This window comes from Anolis sagrei, chromosome 2, assembly GCF_037176765.1.
Source record: "Anolis sagrei isolate rAnoSag1 chromosome 2, rAnoSag1.mat, whole genome shotgun sequence".
Lineage (NCBI taxonomy): Eukaryota > Metazoa > Chordata > Lepidosauria > Squamata > Dactyloidae > Anolis > Anolis sagrei.
This window is the reverse complement of record NC_090022.1, coordinates 303,690,715-303,710,548: the sequence shown is the minus strand read 5'-3', so window position 1 is coordinate 303,710,548 and position 19,834 is coordinate 303,690,715. Positions and strand designations below refer to the sequence as shown.

General features: G+C 51.6%; 1 protein-coding gene across 1 annotated transcript in view; it reads left to right on the top strand.

The window, feature by feature from the left end:
- The first annotated feature begins 1,783 nt into the window (after positions 1-1,783).
- LOC132768096 (uncharacterized) overlaps positions 1,784-19,834 on the top strand; it is a 253,159-nt gene continuing 235,108 nt past the window's right edge. Inside the window, exon 1 of the mRNA XM_067464869.1 lies at positions 1,784-2,142. Coding sequence (XP_067320970.1) covers positions 2,121-2,142 — 22 coding nt within the window. The 5' untranslated portion in view covers positions 1,784-2,120. The remainder of the gene's footprint in view (positions 2,143-19,834) is intronic.

Below are 19,834 nucleotides of genomic sequence, written 5' to 3'. Positions count from 1 at the left end.
TGTGGTTCCCAGAACTGGACTCAGGGCCATTGTTCCAGGTGAGGCCTGTCTGGCCAAAGAAGAAGAGAGAGAGACTGGGGGGGGGGGGGGGGGAGGTGGGACTGGGACGGCCCTCCATCTAGACCAGAGCTTTCCAAGCTGTGCATCACAACACATGCTTGTGTTGGTTGCAGTGTGTAGGCGTGTCACACAAATGTCTCTATATAGGAAATAAGGAATAAACCATATATTTTTCAAAATGTCAATGAAATGTTTTTACTTGAGATATGTCATGTCCCCCCCCCCCCCCCCCCCCAAGGCTTCAAACTACAGGAAAGAAAGGAGATTCCACCTGAACATGAGGAAGAACTTCCTGACTGTGAGAGGGAACTGCTGAATGGTGGAGGCTCCTTCCTTCTTTGGAGACTTTGAAGCAGCGGCTGGATGGCCATCTGTCGGGGGTGCCTTGAATGCAATATTCCTGCTTCTTGGCAGAATAGGGTTGGACTGGATGATGGCCCACCAGGTCTCTTCCAACTCGAGGATCCCACGTTTTGTTATCCAACGTATGGAGGAGGTGTCCATACCTTTTATCCCTTGCTGGCAGGGGAGGGAGAGGGAGGGACACCAAGCTCACCAAGGTGGACTTCCCAGGACTTGGTGCGGCTTACAAGAGGCCGAGGCCCAACACATCAATAAAACAACAGCATAACAAATACAAAAAAAAACTCATAAAACAAGCAATAAACATTAAAACAATCGCAGTAAACATTAGAGAATAACACCACAACGCATTTAAAAACTAAGGCCGGGCCAAATGTAATGATTAAAAATTTTAAAATGCTGGACATGACAGGTGAAATAGGTAGGTTTTTGGAGATAGGTGCAGCGTGCAGACAATCTTAAATCTCTAGTAAAGTGCATTTGGGACATGATGCCAGGAGTTTCCTATTCTGGGAAGGCACACCAGAACAGCCAGGTCTTCAAGCTCCTCCTAAAGACTGCCAACGTTGGGGCTTGTCTGATGTCCTTGGGGAGAGAGTTCCAGTAGTTCCCCTGAGATGGCAGAGGGAAGGGGGGGGGGCAAGCCTCAATACCTGAGAGGAGAAGGACATGTGGAGGAGTTGGGGGGCCACCACAGAGAAGGCAACACAGGAGGGATTGTGAGCAGGGCCTCTCCAGATGAACGAAGGGATTGTGTGGGTTCATATACAGAAATGCAGTCATGCAGGTATGCGGGTCCCAACCCGTTCAGGGCTTTGTAGGTGAGCACCTGCACCTTGAATTGGGACCGGAAAGTGAATGGCAGCCAATGGAGCTCCTTGAACAAGCCTCCCTTCCTCCTCCTCCTCCTCCTGCTCCACATGACCTTCTCCTCTCAGGTATTGAGTCCTGGTCCTCCGCCTTCTCTTCTCAGGGGAACAACTGGCGCTCAGACCCATATCTCCATAAGAAAACATTTGTGTTTGTGGGAAATCAAGAGTGTCCCACAAAACCCAGGTTCTCAGATCCAGAAAGCAAGGGAGGAAGGAAGGAAGGAAGGAAAGGCAGGCAGGCGGCCTGTTTGCTCCCTCCATTCACTCTCCAGGCGGCTTTCCTTGCAGCCAGTGCCATCACAACAAAGGCGGCCGGCCTGCATGTACACACCAGGTGGCTGGAACAGGTGGCCGGCAAGGGGGAGGGGCGGGGCCTGCACAGGGGATCCGCCCCTGGCCCCGCCCCCGAGGACCTGCCATTGGCTGCCCGCCCGCCCTTCCGCCATTGGCCCCTCCCTCCCCTCCCCCCCTTTCTGTGTCCCCTGGCCGCTCTCTCCGCGCCTCTCGCTGCCCGTTGCTTCCTGCCTTCCTTCGTGTGGTGGGTGCGCGCCCGGTCCACCTGCCCGGCCTGCGGTGTCCCTTCCTCTCCTCCTCCGGGCGGGGCATGAGGAGCGGGGCCGGGGCGCGCGGGAGGCGGCGGAGCGGGAACCGGAGGAGGAAGAGGAGGAGGAGGAGGCCGCGCGGGACCAGGCCGGGGAGCCCGGCAGCAGCAGCAGCAGCAGGGGGAGCGGCGCCGGAGGGAGGCCGGGCCGGGCAGGCGGAAGAAGAAGGGCCCCGCTGAAGGAGAAGAAGAGACACCCCCCCTCGCCCGCCCCCCCCCCCGCCATGTCCCTCCTCTGCGTCCGCGGTGAGTCTCGCCTTGGGAGGGGGTCTTACTGGGGTGGGGGTCCCCTTCCCCGGGAGGGAGGTGGGGCCCTCCATCCAGGGGCTCAGGGCAGTCTCCAGCCAAAGTCCCAGAGGAGCCAACAACACCCTCACCCCCTGCTGAAGACAATCAAATAACATCTTAACACCTCTCAACAAAAGATTCCCCCAGGCTCAGCCAGGCATTCAAATGCTAATCAAGGTGGTCATAGAATCCTAGAATCCAAGAGTTGGAAGAGACCTCATGGGCCATCCAGTCCAACCCCATTCTGCCAAGAAGCAGGAATATTGCATTCAAATCACCCCTGACAGATGGCCATCCAGCCTCTGTTTCAAAGCCTCCAAAGAAGGAGCCCCCACCACACTCCCTCCGGGGCAGAGAGTTCCACTGCTGAACGGCTCTCACAGTCAGGAAGTTCTTCCTCATGTTCAGGTGGAATCTCCTCTCTTGTAGTTTGAAGCCATTGCTCCATTGCGTCCTAGTCTCCAGGGAAGCAGAAAGGAAGATTGCTCCCTCCTCCTCCCTGTGGCTTCCTCTCACATATTTATACATGGCTATCATATCTCCTCTCAGCCTTCTCTTCTTCAGGCTAAATATGCCCAGTTCCCTAAGCCGCTCCTCATAGGGCTTGTTCTCCAGACCCTAGTCTCCAGGGAAGCAGAAAACAAGCTTGCTCCCTCCTCCTCCCTGTGGCTTCCTCTCACATATTTATACATGGCCTTCATCATGTCTCCTCTCAGCCTTCTCTTCTTCAGGCTAGTTGAAGCATTCACCCCCCTAGCTCCAGCATACAAGAGTCCTTTGCCCCACCCCACTCATTCCACAGATATATAAACCCATTTTCCTAGTTCCAACAGACCTCTGAGGATGCTTGCCAGAGATGCAGGCGAAATGTCAGGAGAGAATGCCTCTAGACCATGGCCATACAGCCCGAAAAAAACGACAACAGTCCATTCACACTTCGCTCCAGCAGACAAGAGTCCTTTGCCCCACCCCAGTCATTCCACAGATATATATAAACCCATTTTCCTAGTTCCAACAGACCTCACTACCTCTGAAGGTGCTTGCCAGAGATGCAGGTGAAACGTCATGAGAGAATGCCTCTAGACCATGGCCATATAGCCCGGAAAAACCCACAAGAACCTAATCAAATAACACCTCAAAACAATGGGTGAAGCAATCTCAAGACCCCCCCCCCCCAATTAAAACTATTAATTATTTACCCTGCTTTTATCTCTCCATTCTGCACCCTAAAGCGGGCTTCAATGCCTTAAAACAAGTACAGTTCCAATCATATTAAAAGTACATTAGAACTAATATTTATCCTTTATTTGTTTGTTTACCTCATTTGCATGCCGCCATCCTTCTCATCCAGGGGCGACTCAGGGCGCTTCACCGTCAGCAGCAATTCGATGCCATAACAAATATCAAGATACAGTTAAAACAATTATAAAAACAATTCAGCATTTGAAATGTAATACAAAAAGCCAAATATATATCTGCAAAAACAAGATCCTCAGCGTCTCCTGACTAAGACCGTCAGCGTATTAAGCCTTTAAAACGTTTACAAACATTGCATCCAGTATAAACCATACCATCCATAATTCAACTCCAGAGGCATTCCAAGCCTGTCCTTGCGCTGCCTGGTCCTGCAAAAGCCCCCCACCCCACCCCACCCCACCCCACCCCTTACTTACTTAGGCGATCCCTCGCTTTCCGAGGATGATTGTCTTCCAATATTCTTGTGGGTCCATATGTGGCTGTGGAGCCCTATTCTTGCTCTGCATCTTCTCCCGCAGTGAGGAGGGCATTGGTTTCCAGGTGGAAGGCGGTCTCGGCCGGGGTTGGCTTGACGCTCCTTCCTCCTGGCACGTTTCTCTCTTCCACCCTCCACTCCTGCCTCCTCGAATTCTGCAGCACTGCTGGTCACAGCTGACCTCCAGCTGGAGCGCTCAAGGGCCAGGGCTTCCCAGTTCTCACTGTCTATGCCAGAGTTTGTGCCTACCCCACCCACCCCACCCCACAGACAGGTTTGCACTTATCTTCTGAAGGCCAGGAAGGAGGAAGGCCCGGCCCCCCCTCGCCAATCCCACCAGGCACACCTGCAAGGAAGGTGGGACCGAGGGCAGGGCCTCCCAAAAATATCCTTACCTGCGAGGAGGATCTTAGAGGGAGAGACGTTCAGACAGGTCAACTTAAATATATTATTATTATTACTATTATTATTAACTTTATTTGTACCCCGCTAGCATCTCCCGAAGGACTCGATGCAGTTTACACAGGCCAAGGCCTCAATAAAACAACAATACAACAATACACATAGACCATAAAGCAAATCAAAACATTAAGCAAAAACAGTAAACAGTAAAAAACAATACACCGTAGCACACTAAAACTAAGGCCGGGCCCAGTGTAGATGGGTACAGATTGAAAGTGCTGAGTATGACAGTTGAAGTAGAAGGGTTTTTGGGTCAGTGCAACGTGCGGACAATCTTAAGTCTCTAGTAAAGTGCTTTTGGGGCGTGCTGCTGGGGTTTCCTCTTCTGGAAAGGCACACCGGAATAGCCAAGTCTGCAAGCTCTTCCTAAACACAGCCTCACACGCCACACACCTTTAGCACGTGATAAACTCTTAAGGTTAGACTGACATGCATTGGAAGCAGAGATGGTGGGCAGCACAGAACGGGCGGTGGGAGGTGCCCAGCATCCAGGCAAGGAGATATACACAGATGTGCCCGTCCGAGTGTGGGGTGAGGCCCCCGGGACCCCCAGCTCCGTCACCTTTATTGCGCCCTGCAGGAGGAGAAGCATGCGCAAAGCCCTCCCGACAGATGGCCACCCAGAACCCCTGCTCCACAGCCTCCAGGGAAGGAGGTCTTTGCCCCACTGCACTCCGAGGCAGAGAGTTCCCCTGCTGAACAGCCCTTCCTGCACAAACTCACCCAGTTCCATGGGGGGCCCCACAGCCACCACCCTGCTTTATTCATTCCCTTCCACTGAACAGGAGAAAGAGCCAGGCTTCAATCATAATAATAGCAATAATAATAATGATTTGCTTTAAGTTGTGTATTTGTTACGTTATGTTTGTATTGAGGCCTTGGCCTTTGTAAGCCGCATCGAGTCCTTTGGGAGATGCTAGCAGGGTACAAATAAAGTTAATAATAAAATAATAATAATAATAATAATAATAATAATAATCATCATCATCATCATCATAACAACCTTTGTTTACATCCTACCCCATCTCTCCAGACGGATTCAGAGGGTGGGGTGGGGCAGCTTGTGAGGCAGCAACACGGCAAACAAACCATATAAAGTATGCAATGGCGTTTGGGCAAAGTCAACAAAAAATAAACAGGAAGGTAAATCAAATGAGACCTCGACATGTGCCATTTGACACAAAACACCTCAAGTGAAAATAAAATAAACAGTGAAACACAAACAAGGACTAATACTGGCCTTCAACACACAATTTTTTTTATTTCAAAGTTTTATATACTGAGCTTTTCACCTCATAAGAGGGACTCAGCCCGGTTTCCAACCATAAAAACACGTACAATTGGTAAAATATCAAAATACACATTACAATAAAACATTAAAAAAGCACATATATTTAAAACTACAGTGGTCAGTCGTCATACTAAAATCGAATATACACCGTCTTCCATCCAGATCATTGTCTCATTCTTCGAAAGCCTGTCTCCATAACCACGATTTCACCTGTTTCCTGAATGACAGGATTGTTGGGGCGGCTCTAGCCTCTGGCGGGAGAGAGTTCCAGAGTCGCGGGGCCACTACCGAGAAGGCCCTGTCCCTCGTCCCCACCAGCCGCGCTTGTGAGGCTGGCGGGACCGAGAGCAGGGCCTTCCTTCCTTCCTTCCTTCCTTCCTTCCTTCCTTCCTTCCTTCCTTCCTTCCTTCCTTCATAGAATCCTAGAATCCTAGAGTGGGAAGAGACCGCCTCGGCCATCATCCATTCCAACCCCGTTCTGCCAAGAAGCAGGAATATTGCATTCAAAGCACCCCTGACAGATGGCCACCCAGCCCCCGTTTAAAAGCTTCCAAAGAAGGAGCCTCCACCACACTCCCTCCGGGGCAGAGAGTTCCACTGCTGAACGGCTCTCACAGTCAGGAAGTTCTTCCTCATGTTCAGATGGAGTCTCCTCTCTTGTAGTTTGAAGCCTGGGACATCATTCCACAGGGATCTCTCTATCTGTCTATCTCCCTCCCTGTGGAATGATGTCCCGGATGGGAGGAAGGAAGAAGAAAACCATTCCTCACAGCCTCAGGCCCTTTCCTTTTCCCCCTCAGCCGCTTAAGCGGCTGAGGGGGAAAAGGAAGGGGCCTGAGGCAGTGAGGAATGGTGGGAGTTGGAGTCCAAAACACCCCGAGGGAGGGAGGGCCAGAAGTTGCCCATGCCTGGCCTACACGTTGCCCTTTTGTCATTGACTTTCCTTGTCACCCTTATTACATTTCCCCTCTTTCAAAGGAGATCCTTAGGCGTGTTCATGTTTTGTCTCATGTGTGCAAAGATCACATGGATTGTGGGCCATGGCAGCTAGCTGGTCCAGTGGCCACCAGACAGCACTGCCCGTGGGTGTCCTTCTCGCAGGATTTGTTCCTCCCGCCGCTCTGCCCGCTTCACTTGTTCTGTCGAGTGCGGCTGCGCTCCCTTCAGCCTCTGACCACGTTTCCGTATTGAAGAGCAGGTGCCGCCAGCGCTGTGGTTTCTCTCGGCGGTTGTGATCATGAACCACCAAAGCCAGGCTCTTCCGCTGGTTTCCTCTCGCTAACCAGATGTTATTTTGAGGGATCTGTGGGTTGCTCGTCTGCAGCTGTTTCTCAACACACTTATCGTCTCCACTCGTGTTGCCGAAGGCTTTCATGGCCGGGATCACTGGGTTGCTGTGAGTTTTCTGGGCTGCCTGGCCTTGTTGTTCCAGAGCTTTCTCTCCTGACGTTTTGCCCACATCTGTGGCAGGCATCCTCAGAGGTTGTGAGGTCTGTTAGAAACTAGGCAAGTGGGGTTTAGATACCTGTGGGATGATGTCCAGGGAGGGAGAAAGGGCTCCTGTCTGCTTGAGGCAAGTGTGAAGGTTGCAATGGCCACCTTGATTAGCATTTCATAGAATCCAAGAGTTGGAAGAGACCTCCTGGGCCATCCTCCAGTCCAACCCCATTCTGCCAAGAAGCAGGAATATTGCATTCAAATCACCCCTGACAGATGGCCATCCAGCCTCTGTTTCAAAGCTTCCAAAGAAGGAGCCTCCACCACACTCCCTCCGGGGCAGAGAGTTCCACTGCTGAACAGCTCTCACAGTCAGGAAGTTCTTCCTCATGTTCGGATGGAATCTCCTCTCTTGTAGTTTGAAGCCATTGTTCCATTGCGCCCTAGTCTCCAAGGAAGCAGAAAGGAAGCTCCCTCCCTCCTCCCTGTGGCTTCCTCTCACATATTTATACATTTATATTTAATGGCCTTGCAGCTTCAAGCCTGGCTAGTTTCACAGATATATAAACCTCACTTGCCTAGTTTCCAACAGACCTCACAACCTTTGAGGATTTTTTTTTGTCGTGTCAGGAGTGTCCTGTTGTGAGAGAATTGGCCGTCTGCAAGGACGTTGCCCAGGGGACGCCCGGATGATTTTGATGTTTTAATCATCCTTTTGGGAGGCTTCTCTCATGTCCCCGCATGAGGAGATGGAGCTGGTAGAGGGAGCTCACCTGCCTCTCCCCGGATTCGAACCTGCGACCTGTCGGTCTTCAGTCCTGCCGGCACAGGGGTTTAACCCACTGCGCCATCGGGGGCTCCTTTGAGGATGCCTGCTATAGATGTGCGTGAAATGTCAGGAGAGAATGCTTCTGGAAAACTGACAGCTGTCATGAATGACTTTTCAATGACTTTGCAGCATAGGTTCTTTTTATTGCAATTTCCAGTGTGAGAAGGTAGATCAGATGACAGAAAAACATTCAGACAAAGAATGACATTGGACAGACAGACAAACAGATTCTATGCAACTACATTGGATTCACAATTACATTGGTCGACAAACAAACAAGGGGGAATTACATTTTCACTCAACATTCACACACATGTACACGCATTCATCCACATGCATCCATATATGACCCTATCCTCTTCTCCCTCCTTGGAGAAGCTCCTCTCAGGCCAGACCCTGCTTTCCTGCAGCCTGCCCACGCAGAGTTCCAAAACTCCCATAACGCCAAAACTTCAAAACGCCGAGATGCCAAAACTTCTTTCCCTAAGAACAATGCCAACGACCAGATGTTTTCCACACAGCAGAACCTGACTCCCTGCACAAAATCTAAGACTCCAAAAGCGCCCTCCTTCTTCGCTCTTCCCTTGAGAAAGGAGTCCCAAAGTGACCAGGCTGCTCCTGTGCAGATCTGCCACTCTCCGAATACACCACCTCTCTCCTTCCCATGGAGCAGAGCAGGGCGGGTGGAACAGACTCCTCAGGTCTGCCACACTTTGAGCATTATTAGCCCGAGTCTTTTATAGGAAGATTCTTCTGATGTTGTCCCAAAGTGGTAAATTAACGATAGATGTCTTCCATCCTGGATCCATCCCAGTTTCCTGGCCAGATGTTGATCTTCTTGATTGGTGTTGATCTTATCTTGACTTCCTTCTTAACATAAGGAAGTTTGCAAACATTTTCTTTATCACTGTCCCAGTTCTTATCACAGTTTATTCTTCAGATCTCACTAACAGGTTTTAATCACAAAGCAGCAAGCAGGGAGTTAGTCATTGCAGGCCTTAATATGATACTGGTGTTTCCAAAATTATTAGCTCCATCCATACATCCTTCCATTCTTCCATTCATTCCCACACATCATTTCAAATTCACATTTATCAAATTTGCACATTGAATTTCTTATTACGTATTAGCCCCATCTTCAGTTGTGCTTCTTGTTTCCTGCCTTTCACCTCAGATCCGAGGTGCAGTGCAGCCGAGCGGAGCCTTTCAAGCGGTCAGTCTTCAAACCGCTCCCCGTGTGAACGCTGCCCATTGTCAAAACTTGCAATGACAGGCGGTCTTTGTAAGAGCCGCCGCAAACTCTGTTCCTGCGGGAGCAAACCTTGCTAGCACGTCCCTGACGTCATGAGCCTGCGCCCCTTTCTCCGCCCCTTTCTCTTTGCCAGCGTGGTTTTTCCTTTGCTAGGGCAGCATTGCCCGCATTTTCTCTCAGTTGAATTCTGCCAACTGAGAGAGTACGCTTGCAATGCTGCCCTAGCAAAGGAAAAACCACTCTCGCACGGAGAAAGGGGCGGAGAAAGGGGCGGGGCTAGAGGCGGAGTCTCATGACGTCAGGGACGTGCTAGCAAGGTTTTCTCCCGCAGGAACCTAGTTTGCGACGGGTCTAACAGGCTGCGGTCTGTGCACGTTGTTGGGCACAGTGGTTGTCCTTGCCAGGTCAAGAGCCGGCTTGTGGGCTTTCCTGGTTCTTCTGTTGACACTTGTTTGGACCATCCTGGGGGTCCCTGTGAGGAGCTGGCTGCTCTCAGTCCCGGGAAGGGGGTCTCCTGAGGCTGCTCCCACGGCCACGCCTTTGAGGTGCGGAAGACCTTTCCTGGGGTGCCTTTCCCGGGAGGAGGCAATTCGGCCTCTCTGTAGCCCTGCTTCCCCATTGACAGAGAGAGAGAGAGAGGGGGGCCAGGAGGGCCCTGTCTCTCCCTTTGGCTGCTGCTCATCATCTCTCGTTAGATAATCTATTGATTTGTGGAACTGCGACCCAGCCGTGAAATGGACGGAGGTGTCCTGGGAGTGGAAACTTTTGCTCTGTTGGAGGGGCCTCTGCAGCTGGCCCAGTGAACCCAGTTGCGGTTTTGCTGAGTCTGGAAACGTCTCCTAGTTCTGCGCTTCTGGTTTTGTTTTGCAGACCTCTAATTGATTTTTGCTTCCTCTAAGCCAGGGGTCCTCAAACTAAGGCCCGGGGGCCGGATGCGGCCCTCCAAGGTCATTTACCCGGCCCTCGCTCTGGGTCAAGCTAAGTATGAAACTACTTGAAAGCACACAATAACAACAACAACAATCCCATCTCATCAGCCAAAAGCAGGGCCACACTTTCCATTGAAATACTAATACGTTTATATTTGTTAAAATTGTATTGTTTTAAAAAAATTGCACTACAAATAAGATATTTGAAGTGTGCATGATTTTTTCGAATTATAATCTGGCCCGCCAACAGTCTGAGGGATTGTGACCTGGCCCTCTGTTTAAAAAGTTTGTGGACCCCTGCTCTAAGCCACGGACCTTTGCCTAGCAGCCTGTGCTCGGTGACAGATCGGAATCAAGGAGATCCGAAAGAGGGATCTGTGTCCAAAACAGAGGGCGGCCTTCTGTGGCCGGGCTGCTTCCCAGGAGTGATGGACGCAGGGCTGGCCCGGGGCACGGCTGCCGTTGCGGTGCGCGCTCCCCAAGCACACGTGTTGCAGAGAGACGTGTTGCTGCGAGAGGCACCCTGTGTGAGCGACACCTGAGGGCGGGCGGCCTGGGCCTGCGTCTATCCTGGCCGTTCAACCCGGGCGCCTAAATCCTTCTGCAAACAGGGGGATGTGTGAGTCAGGCCTGTTTGCCGAGAGAGAAGTTCCTGGATGTGGCGGGAGTCAGGGCTGTGGCTCAGGCTCGGCAGGTCCTGGCAAACAAAGCCTCCCTTCTTGCCCTTTGCGCTTTGCTGCCTGAGCACACACACACACACAGAGCGAGGGGACAGGCGGAGCTTCTGTGTGGCTGGCTCCTGCCCTTCTGTGCCACCGCCCGGCATCAGGGATGAGGTGGCCCTAGACTTCACTTCCTGGTATTGATGTACTAGCTGTCCCCTGCCAGGCGTTGCTGTGGCCCAGTCTGGTGATCTGGAAAATAAAGTCATGAGAAAGTGTTGGTTTCTAATCTATGTCATGTCTTTATGCTTGAGGGTCAACAGTACTTCTTGTTGTTTCTTAGTCAGTGTCGATGTGGAGAGTGTCTGGTTTGCCTACTCTGGAACTTGCAACATATCATTGTCCTTCTTGAAGGGTCTCTTTCAAATCTATGATACTATATCTGTGTGTGTGTGTGTGTGAATCATATCTCTCTATCTATATTTATGACTGGATGGCTCTCTGTCAGGAGGGCTCTGATTACATTTTCTTGCCACGTTGAAGAGAGTTGGACTGGATGGCCTTAATATTTTCTGTTGGTCATGGGGGTTCTGTGTGGGAAGTTTGCCCCATTTCTGTCATTTGTGGGTTTCAGAATGCTCTTTAATTGCAGTGAACTATAAATCCCACTAACTAGAAATCCCAAATGTCAAGGTCTATTTACTCCAAACTCCATCTGTGTTCACATTTGGGCATATTGAGTATTTGTGTAGAGTTTGGTCCAGATCCAATTTAGGCTGAGAAACGGCGGTATACAAGCGCAGTTTGAGTCCACAGTTCTCTCTGGATGGAGGTGAACTACAACTCCCAAACTCAAGGTCAATGCCCACCAAACCCTACCAGTGTGTTCTGTTGATCATGGAAGTCCTGTATGCCATGTTTCGTTGAAGTCCATCATTGGTGGAGTTCAGAGTGCTCTTTGATTGTAGGTGAATTATAAATCCCAGCAACTGCAACTCCCAAATGTCAAGGTCTATTTCCCTTAAACTCCATCTGTGTTCATATTTGGCCATATGGAATATTCGTGCCAAGTTTGGTCCAGATCCATCCTTGTTTGAGTCCATGGCGCTCTCTGGATGTAGGTGAACTACAACTCCCAAACTCAAGGTCAATGCCCACCAAACCCTTCCAGTGTTTTCTGTTGGTCATGGAAGTCCTGTATGCCATGTTTGGTTGAAGTCCATCCTTGGTGGAGTTCAGAATGCTCTTTGATTGTAGGTGAACTATAAATCCCAGCAACTACAACTCCCAAATGTCAAGGTCTATTTCCCTTAAACTCCATCTGTGTTCATATTTGGGCATATGGAATATTCGTGCCAAGTTTAGTCCAGATCCGTCATTGTTTGAGTCCACAGTGCTCTCTGGATGTATCATAGAATCATAGAATCATAGAATCCTAGAGTTGGAAGAGACCTCCTGGGCCATCATCCAGTCCAACCCCATTCTGCCAAGAAGCAGGAATATTGCATTCAAATCACCCCTGACAAATGGCCATCCAGCCTCTGTTTAAAAGCTTCCAAAGAAGGAGCCTCCACCACATTCCGGGGCAGAGAGTTCCACTGCTGAACGGCTCTCACAGTCAGGAAGTTCTTCCTAATGTTCAGATGGAATCTCCTCTCTTGTAGTTTGAAGCCATTGTTCCGCGTCCTAGTCTCCAAGGAAGCAGAGAACAAGCTTGCTCCCTCCTCCCTGTGGCTTCCTCTCACATATTTATACATGGCTATCATATCTCCTCTCAGCCTTCTCTTCTTCAGGCTAAACATGCCCAGTTCCCTAAGCCGCTCCTCATAGGGCTTGTTCTCCAGACCCTTGATCATTTTAGTCGCCCTCCTCTGGAGACATTCCAGCTTAGAGTCAATATCTCTCTTGAATTGTGGTGCCCAGAATTGGACACAATATTCCAGGTGTGGTCTAACCAAAGCAGAATAGAGGGGTAGCATTACTTCCTTAGATCTAGACACTATGCTCCTCTTGATGCAGGCCAAAATCCCATTGGCTTTTTTTGCCGCCACGTCACATTGTTGGCTCATGTTTAACTTGTTGTCCACGAGAACTCCAAGATCTTTTTCACACGTACTGCTCTCGAGCCAGGCATTGTCCCCCATTCTGTATCTTTGCATTTCATTTTTTCTGCCAAAGTGGAGTATCTTGCATTTGTCACTGTTGAACTTCATTTTGTTAGTTTTGGCCAATCATCTCTCTAATCTGTCAAGATCCCTTTGAGTCCTGCTCCTGTCCTCTGGACTATTGGCTATCCCTCCCAATTTGGTGTCGTCTGCAAACTTGATGATCCTGCCTTCTAGCCCTTCATCTAAGTCATTAATAAAGATGTTGGAACAGGACCGGGCCCAGGACGGAACCCTGCTTGCGGCACTCCACTTGTCACTTCTTTCCAAGATGAAGAGGAAGCATTAGTGAGCACCCTCTGTGTTCGTCCACTTAACCAATTACAGAACCACCTCACTGTAGTTTTGCCTAGCCCACATTGGACTAGTTTCCTTGCCAGAAGGTCATGGGGGACCTTGTCCAAGAAGGCCTTCCTGAAATCCAGGTACGCTCCATTCACGGCATCATTCCCCGCATCTGTCCAGCTTGTAACTCTATCGAAGAAAGAGATCAGATTAGTCTAGCATGACTTGTTTTTGATAAATCCATGTTGACTCTTAGCGATGACTGCTTTTGTTTCTAAGTGTTTGCAGACCACTTCCTTAACCATCTTTTCCAGAATCTTGCCCGGTATCGACGTGAGGCTGACCGGACATCGGTCATTGTTTGGGTCATCCTTTTTTCCCTTCTTGAAGATTGGGACCACATTGGCCCTCCTCCAATCTGCTGGAACTTCTCCCGTTCTCCAAGAACTCTCGAAGATGGTTGCCAATGGTTCCGAAATGACTTCCGCTAGTTCCTTCAATACTCTGGGGTGTAGTTGATCTGGCCCTGAAAGGGGACTTGAACTCATTAAGAGCGGCCAGGTATTCCTGGACGACTTCTTTCCCAATTTGGGGTTGGATGTCCTCCAAACCCTCATCCACTCCATCTTGCTGAGGTTGAAGACTCTCTTTTTGTGAGAAGACCGAGGCAAAGAAGGCATTAAGTAGTTCTGCCTTTTCCCTATCACCCCCTGTCAGCATTGCCCCATCTTCTCCTCGAAGAGGTCCTATCGCCTCCTTGTTTTTCCTTTTTCTACTGACATAAGAATAGAAGCCCTTTTTATTGTTTTTAATGTCCCTGGCAAGTCTGAGCTCGTTTTTTGCTTTAGCCTTGCGAACTACAACTCCCAGACTTAAGGTCAATGCCCACCAAACCCTTCCAGTGTGTTCTGTTGGTCATGGAAGTCCTGTATGCCATGTTTGGTTGAATTTCATCATTGGTGGAGTTCAGAATGCTCTTTGATTGTAGGTGAACTATAAATCCCAGCAACTACAACTCCCAAATGACAAAATCAATTTTTTTGAGTGGAGGACATCAATTGGACTGTTAGGTGTCTTGTGTCCAAATGAGGTGTCAATTCCCCCAGTGGTTTTTGAGTTCTGATGGTAGCACGAACTAACATGACATTCTTATTTATATAGATTGGGCCCAGCGAGCGAGCGAGTGAGTGAGTGGGGGCCCCTTGGCCCCTGCCACCTGTCCCACCTGTTGGGAGCGTCCCTTGGCAGCAGCAGCGCTGACCCTGACCCTGTGTTGGGCCAGAGAGCCTTGGTCAAGCAGGGCTTCAGGAGGTGCTGCCTGCCTCCATGCAGAAAGGGGGAAAGGAGGGGAGGGGTCCTTTGGCTGCTCCTCTCTCCCTGGCGCAGGGCTTCCTCCTCCTCCTCCTCCTCCTCCTCTCACAAACAAGGACTGGACCAGAAGGCAGGAAGGCAGGAAGGAAGGAGGGGGTCCGTGAACCTGAACTGCGGGAGGCAGCGTCACCCAGACCTTGGCATTTGGGAACAAGGAAGTTAGCACGGAGTTGTTTTGGCTTTGCGTGTGTCTGTGAGTGGGATTGCCTTGCTTAGAATGGGAAGCCGGTGCAGTTTGAACCCAAAGTAGATCATGCTGAATCCAACAAAGGCCAAGGCGATTCTGGTGGGAGATCTGGGGTGGGTGGGTGGGTGGGTGGGGGCTTTCCTCTCTCCTGGGCTGGTGTTGGAAGAGTGTGCTGGCTTGCCTGCCTCCACCCTGGGGGGGAAGGAGGGGGCTTTGGACACAGTCTCGTGTCTCTCTGGATCAGGCCTGGGCCAGCTTGGGCCCTCCCTCCTGCCCTCCCGCCCTCCCTCCAGGTGTCTTGGACTCCAACTCCCACCATAACTCCCCACAGCCTCCAGCCCCTCCCTCCCCCCCCAGCCGCTTAAGCAGAGAAGGAAAAGGAAGGGGCCCGAGGCTGCGAGGAGGGATGGTGGGAGTGGGTGTCCTAAACCAGTTGGCCCAGGCCTGTTGTAGATATTCCACCGTAAAGCATGGGTAAAGCTTCCCTCTGGAGGGGGGCTCTTTGGAGGCGGGCACTTTCCTCTTGGGCCCCTTGCCCGCTCCCCTGTGGCCCTTCTGGTTGGGGGGGGCTTCAACTTAGAAAGAGGGCGCTCTGCACCCCCAGCCAGGACATGAAGTGGACATTGCATCCCAGAGGTTTGCTGGGAAGGGCTTCCATTAAGCCACTCAACGTGGGTGGCAGAGGCGCTCAGCGTGGCATCAGACTGCTTTGGCAAGAAGAGCCAAGGGGCTGGCGTGGCATGGCATGGCCGGGCCCCCTCCATTTCCTGGGGGGAACCTGATGCGTGCAGGGGCCCCTTGCCCACCCGCCTGCCCGTGGGGTGTGCATCTCCTCCTCTCAAGAGGCCGAGCCGCGAGGACCCTTTTCTGAGAAGGCAAGCCCCTTGGGAACCTTTGAGAGGCCGGTTTTCAATGAGGGGCTGAGAGCGGGGAGAGGCTTTATTTTGCAAGATAGAGACCTGTGGGCAGCACGGGAAAGGAAGGGCCACCCCGAGACGAGACGCAGCTTGGTTGGGCTTTATAGGATTCCCAAGGACATTTCACCCCTCTCGCATCCTGGTTCTCGTGCCCCTCCCTCCTTGACCTGCCTCTTCCTCTTCCTCTTCCCGTCCTGCGCCTGGCACTGTGATCCGTGCTGTATCAAAACAGTTCAGGAAGGCCATTCCCCACAATTCCCCAGTTACAACCATTCAGCGTGTCAATAGGCCATCTGGGATTTCCTGGGACGGTTTGAGGATTTTATTTGGTTCAATGCATCAAAATAAAAACACATCAAATTGCCCTTCCCGATTCCTTCCTCGAAGACTGCTCTCCCTGCAGTTTTACGGCCTGCTTGTGGGTGGGGGTTCCCTGGGTCACACGGACTCCTTTGCACCTCGAGAGAAGGGGGTGGCCTGCTTCCTGAGGGATCCGTGGGGTGCCTGCCTTCTTCGTTGTGCTGTTCGTGTGAGCCTCTTCCTGAGTGTGTCTTTCCCTCATGGCTCAATTCTTCTAACACAAAGACTACCTTCAATTGATTTCTAAGGATAAGGCTCTTCATTTGGCCAAGCTAGTCTTCATACTATTGCTGATACTACTAATCCCATGAAGCCAGGTCCCTTGTCCCCTTCACCTCTCTGTTCTTGCTTTCCTTCCTTCTTTCCTCCCTCCCTCCCTGGATGATTGCCCTTTGGGGTTGGCAGGACATCCTTGTGGGAGGGAGGCTGGTGTGGGGATGGGTGGTGGGCCTTCCCCCTAGAGACCCCCTCCCCTCAAGGGGTTAATGGGGGTCTTGCTGGAGGGCAAAGGCAGGCTGACCTCTGGCTGGGTGGCATCCAGCTCTGCGTTTTTGCAACCGGAGCCTCGGCAGCAGCAGCAATATGCAGTGGCCAAGGAGCGGGCCAAGGCGTGCGCTCTCCTCCTCCCGTATCTTGGGCAAACATCCTGTGCAAATGCTGCCGCGCTTCCTCTCTGGCCCGGTTGGGCCTGCTTTCCGCAGAGAGTGACCACTGCCCAGCGCCCAGGCAGGCCTCACTCTCTCATCAGTCTCTTGCAATAGGATGCCTTGGCATTTCAGAGCGTTTCAGTGCCACCCACCCTTGACATGGAAGGAAATGCCAGTGCCCACTGCCAACACGCTTAACACACAATTCAACGTGTGTGTGCGCACTTCAGAAACAGCCGTGCTCCCGTTCTCCCCGGGCTGGGATGGAGGGTGCTTGCCCACATCACGCAGGGAGAGAAAAGAGCCTTCCTCTTGGCACGTTTCTCTCTTTCGCCCTCCATTTGTGCCTCTTCAAATTCTGCAGCATTGCTGGTCACAGCTGACCTCCAGCTGGAGCGCTCAAGGGCCAGGGCTTCCCAGTTCTCAGTGTCTATGCCACAGTTTTTAAGGTTGGCTTTGAGGGTTGAATTGTGATGCCTGGAATTGGACACAATGTGATTCCAGGTGTGGTCTAACCAAAGTGGAATAGAGCATGGGGAGCAGGACTTCCCTGGATCTGGACACTATTACTCGCATTGATGCAGGCCAAAATCCCATTGGCTTTTTTTGCTGCCACATCACATTCCTGGCTCATGTTCCCCTTCCTCCCCACGAGGACTCCAAGATCTTTTTCCCACGTCCTGCTCTCGAGCCAGGCCTCATCGTCCCCCATTCTGTCTCTTTGCATTTCGTTTTTCCTGCCAAAGTGGAGTCTCTTGCATTCGTCCCTGTTGAACTTCATTGTGTTAGTTTTGGCCCATCATCTCTCTCATCTGTGGAGATCCCTTTGAGTCCTGCTCCTGTCCTCTGGAGTCTTGGCTCTCCCTCCCAATTTGGTGTCGTCTGCAAACTTGATGATCCTGCCTTCTGGCCCTTCATCTAAGTCATGAATGGAGATCCTGAGCAGGACCTCTTCTGCTTAAGCGGCTGAGGGGGAAAAGGAAAGGGCCTGAGGCCGTTAGGAATGGTGGGAGTTGCAGTCCAAAACACTTGGAGGGCCGGGGTTGGCCCAAGCCTGCTCTAGATAAAGCCTTGCTACGGGGTTCATAGAATCCTATAGAATCACGGCACCCTAGAGCTGGAAAGGGCCCCCAAAGCCCATCCAGTCCCACCTCTGTCTTCCAGGCAGGAGGACACAACCAAAGACTTCCCAACAGATGGCCACGCAGCCCCTGCGTAAAAGCCTCCAGAGAAGGCAGGAGAGTCTGCCGGGCTCCCAGGTTCCTTGAGTAGCGTTCCTCGGAGCCTCTGTGGGCTTCTTCTCCGTGGGGCCACGCTTGAAGCCAAGGCACACACCTTGTCGTGCGGTGGGCATTTTTATATGACAGTAGTGCTGTCACATGCTGGGCCTGCGCATAAGACTGTAGACAGGACATAAATTCCGTGTGCCCAATGGGATGCCCAACGGGGATGCCTCAGATGAAAGGCCCTTGGATTTCCTTAAACAAAGTTCTGTAGAGGCTGAAAGTAAGTCCAGCAAAATTCTTTATTGGTGAAAACAAAGAGGGACTCTAAAGCTTTCTTCACAGTCTATTGGCTCTCTCTCAATCTTGTCCACAGGGGACAGGCACTATCTTCTTAACTGTAACTAATGGGGAAGTCCTTAACCTCTAATCTGGGCAGTCTGTCTTTGCCTCTGTTGGCGTGGAGCCCCTGCACCCGGTACCAACTGCATCTGGCTTCCGTGAGAGACCCTTGCCCCAACAAAGCTTTGTAGACTTCCAGGGGAAAAGAAGGAGTTCAGGGTGCTGTGATGGCCGGCTGAAGTTACTCAGCGAAAGGAGCTGTAAGGCTGTATAACTCCAGTCAGGCTGTAGGCTGTATATCTCCCCGGCTAAGCCGTAGAAGACGAAGCTTTCTACAGGAGCTCTTCGTTCTATGTCCTGCGCGAAAGGCTTCTCTGTGAGAACTGACTCAAAAAGGCTCCTCTTCCCTCCAAAACTCAAAAAGGGGCGGGACCAGGGAACCTAACGATAATTGACAGGTGGCTTGCCCTATGATTGCAAACTATACCAAGACGCCACCCTGCTGCAAAATCCCAAGCCTGGGATTGCAAAGCAAACATTCAGTGGAGCTCCTGGTACAGCTGTACCAGCACAGCAGTGTTCTGGGGACTTGGAAATTATTCCAGAGGCTCCTCCAGGATAAAAAAGGCTGAGGAAGACAGGAAAGGAGTGGAAGGCAAACAGTTTTCCCTTTCCGTTCCACATAAGCGGCCGAGGGGGGAAAGGAAGGGGCCTGGGGATCAGAGGAATGGGGAGAGTTGAGGAAGAGGGCCCAGGTTTGCCCAGGCCTGCTCTCATGCCGCATTCATCCTTCCTTCCTTCCTTCCTTCCTTCCTTCCTTCCTTCCTTCCTTCCTTCCTTGGTTTGGGCCCGTGCTTTGCTGCTCTCTTGTCTCCCTTGGGAGTGGTTTGGAGTTTCATGGACGGCGGTGCCGAAGCCACGTAGATTTCGTGTCGTGCGTGGTCCGGCTGCGCTTATTCCCTGGTGGACATGCAAACGGGGCTTTTCCGAAATGTTCTTTTCCTCCTCTCGGCCTATCTGGGCCAGGATTGTGGATTAGTCATGGTTATTAATCTTCCCCTGCCATTCTCTGCCTTGCAGCGCGTGTGCGTGGAAATGTCAGGGAAGCAACGCTGAATGGCAGGCTGAATGCCAGCGCTCGTCCGGACACGCCGCTGTGGCCGCTCGCTTCCCAGGGCCACCCAGGGCCATTTCCCCAAAGGAAGCCGGGGGGGGGGGGAGTGGGGACAGGCTGTGCCTCTCGGCGGGCCACCGGGCAGAAGGCTGCGAGGGGTCAAGTTGGTCATGTTCTTGTGGGTGAGTGTGGTGGAGGCTCCTTCTTTGGAGGCTTTTAAACAGAGGCTGGATGGCCATTTGTCAGGGGTGCTTTGAATGCAATATTCCTGCTTCTTGGCAGAATGGGGTTGGACTGGAGGATGGCCCAGGAGGTCTCTTCCAACTCATTGATTCTATGATTCCTGACTGTGAGAGCCGTTCAGCAGTGGAACTCTCTGCCCCGGAGGGAGTGTGGTGGAGGCTCCTTCTTTGGAAGCTTTTAAACAGAGGCTGGATGGCCATCT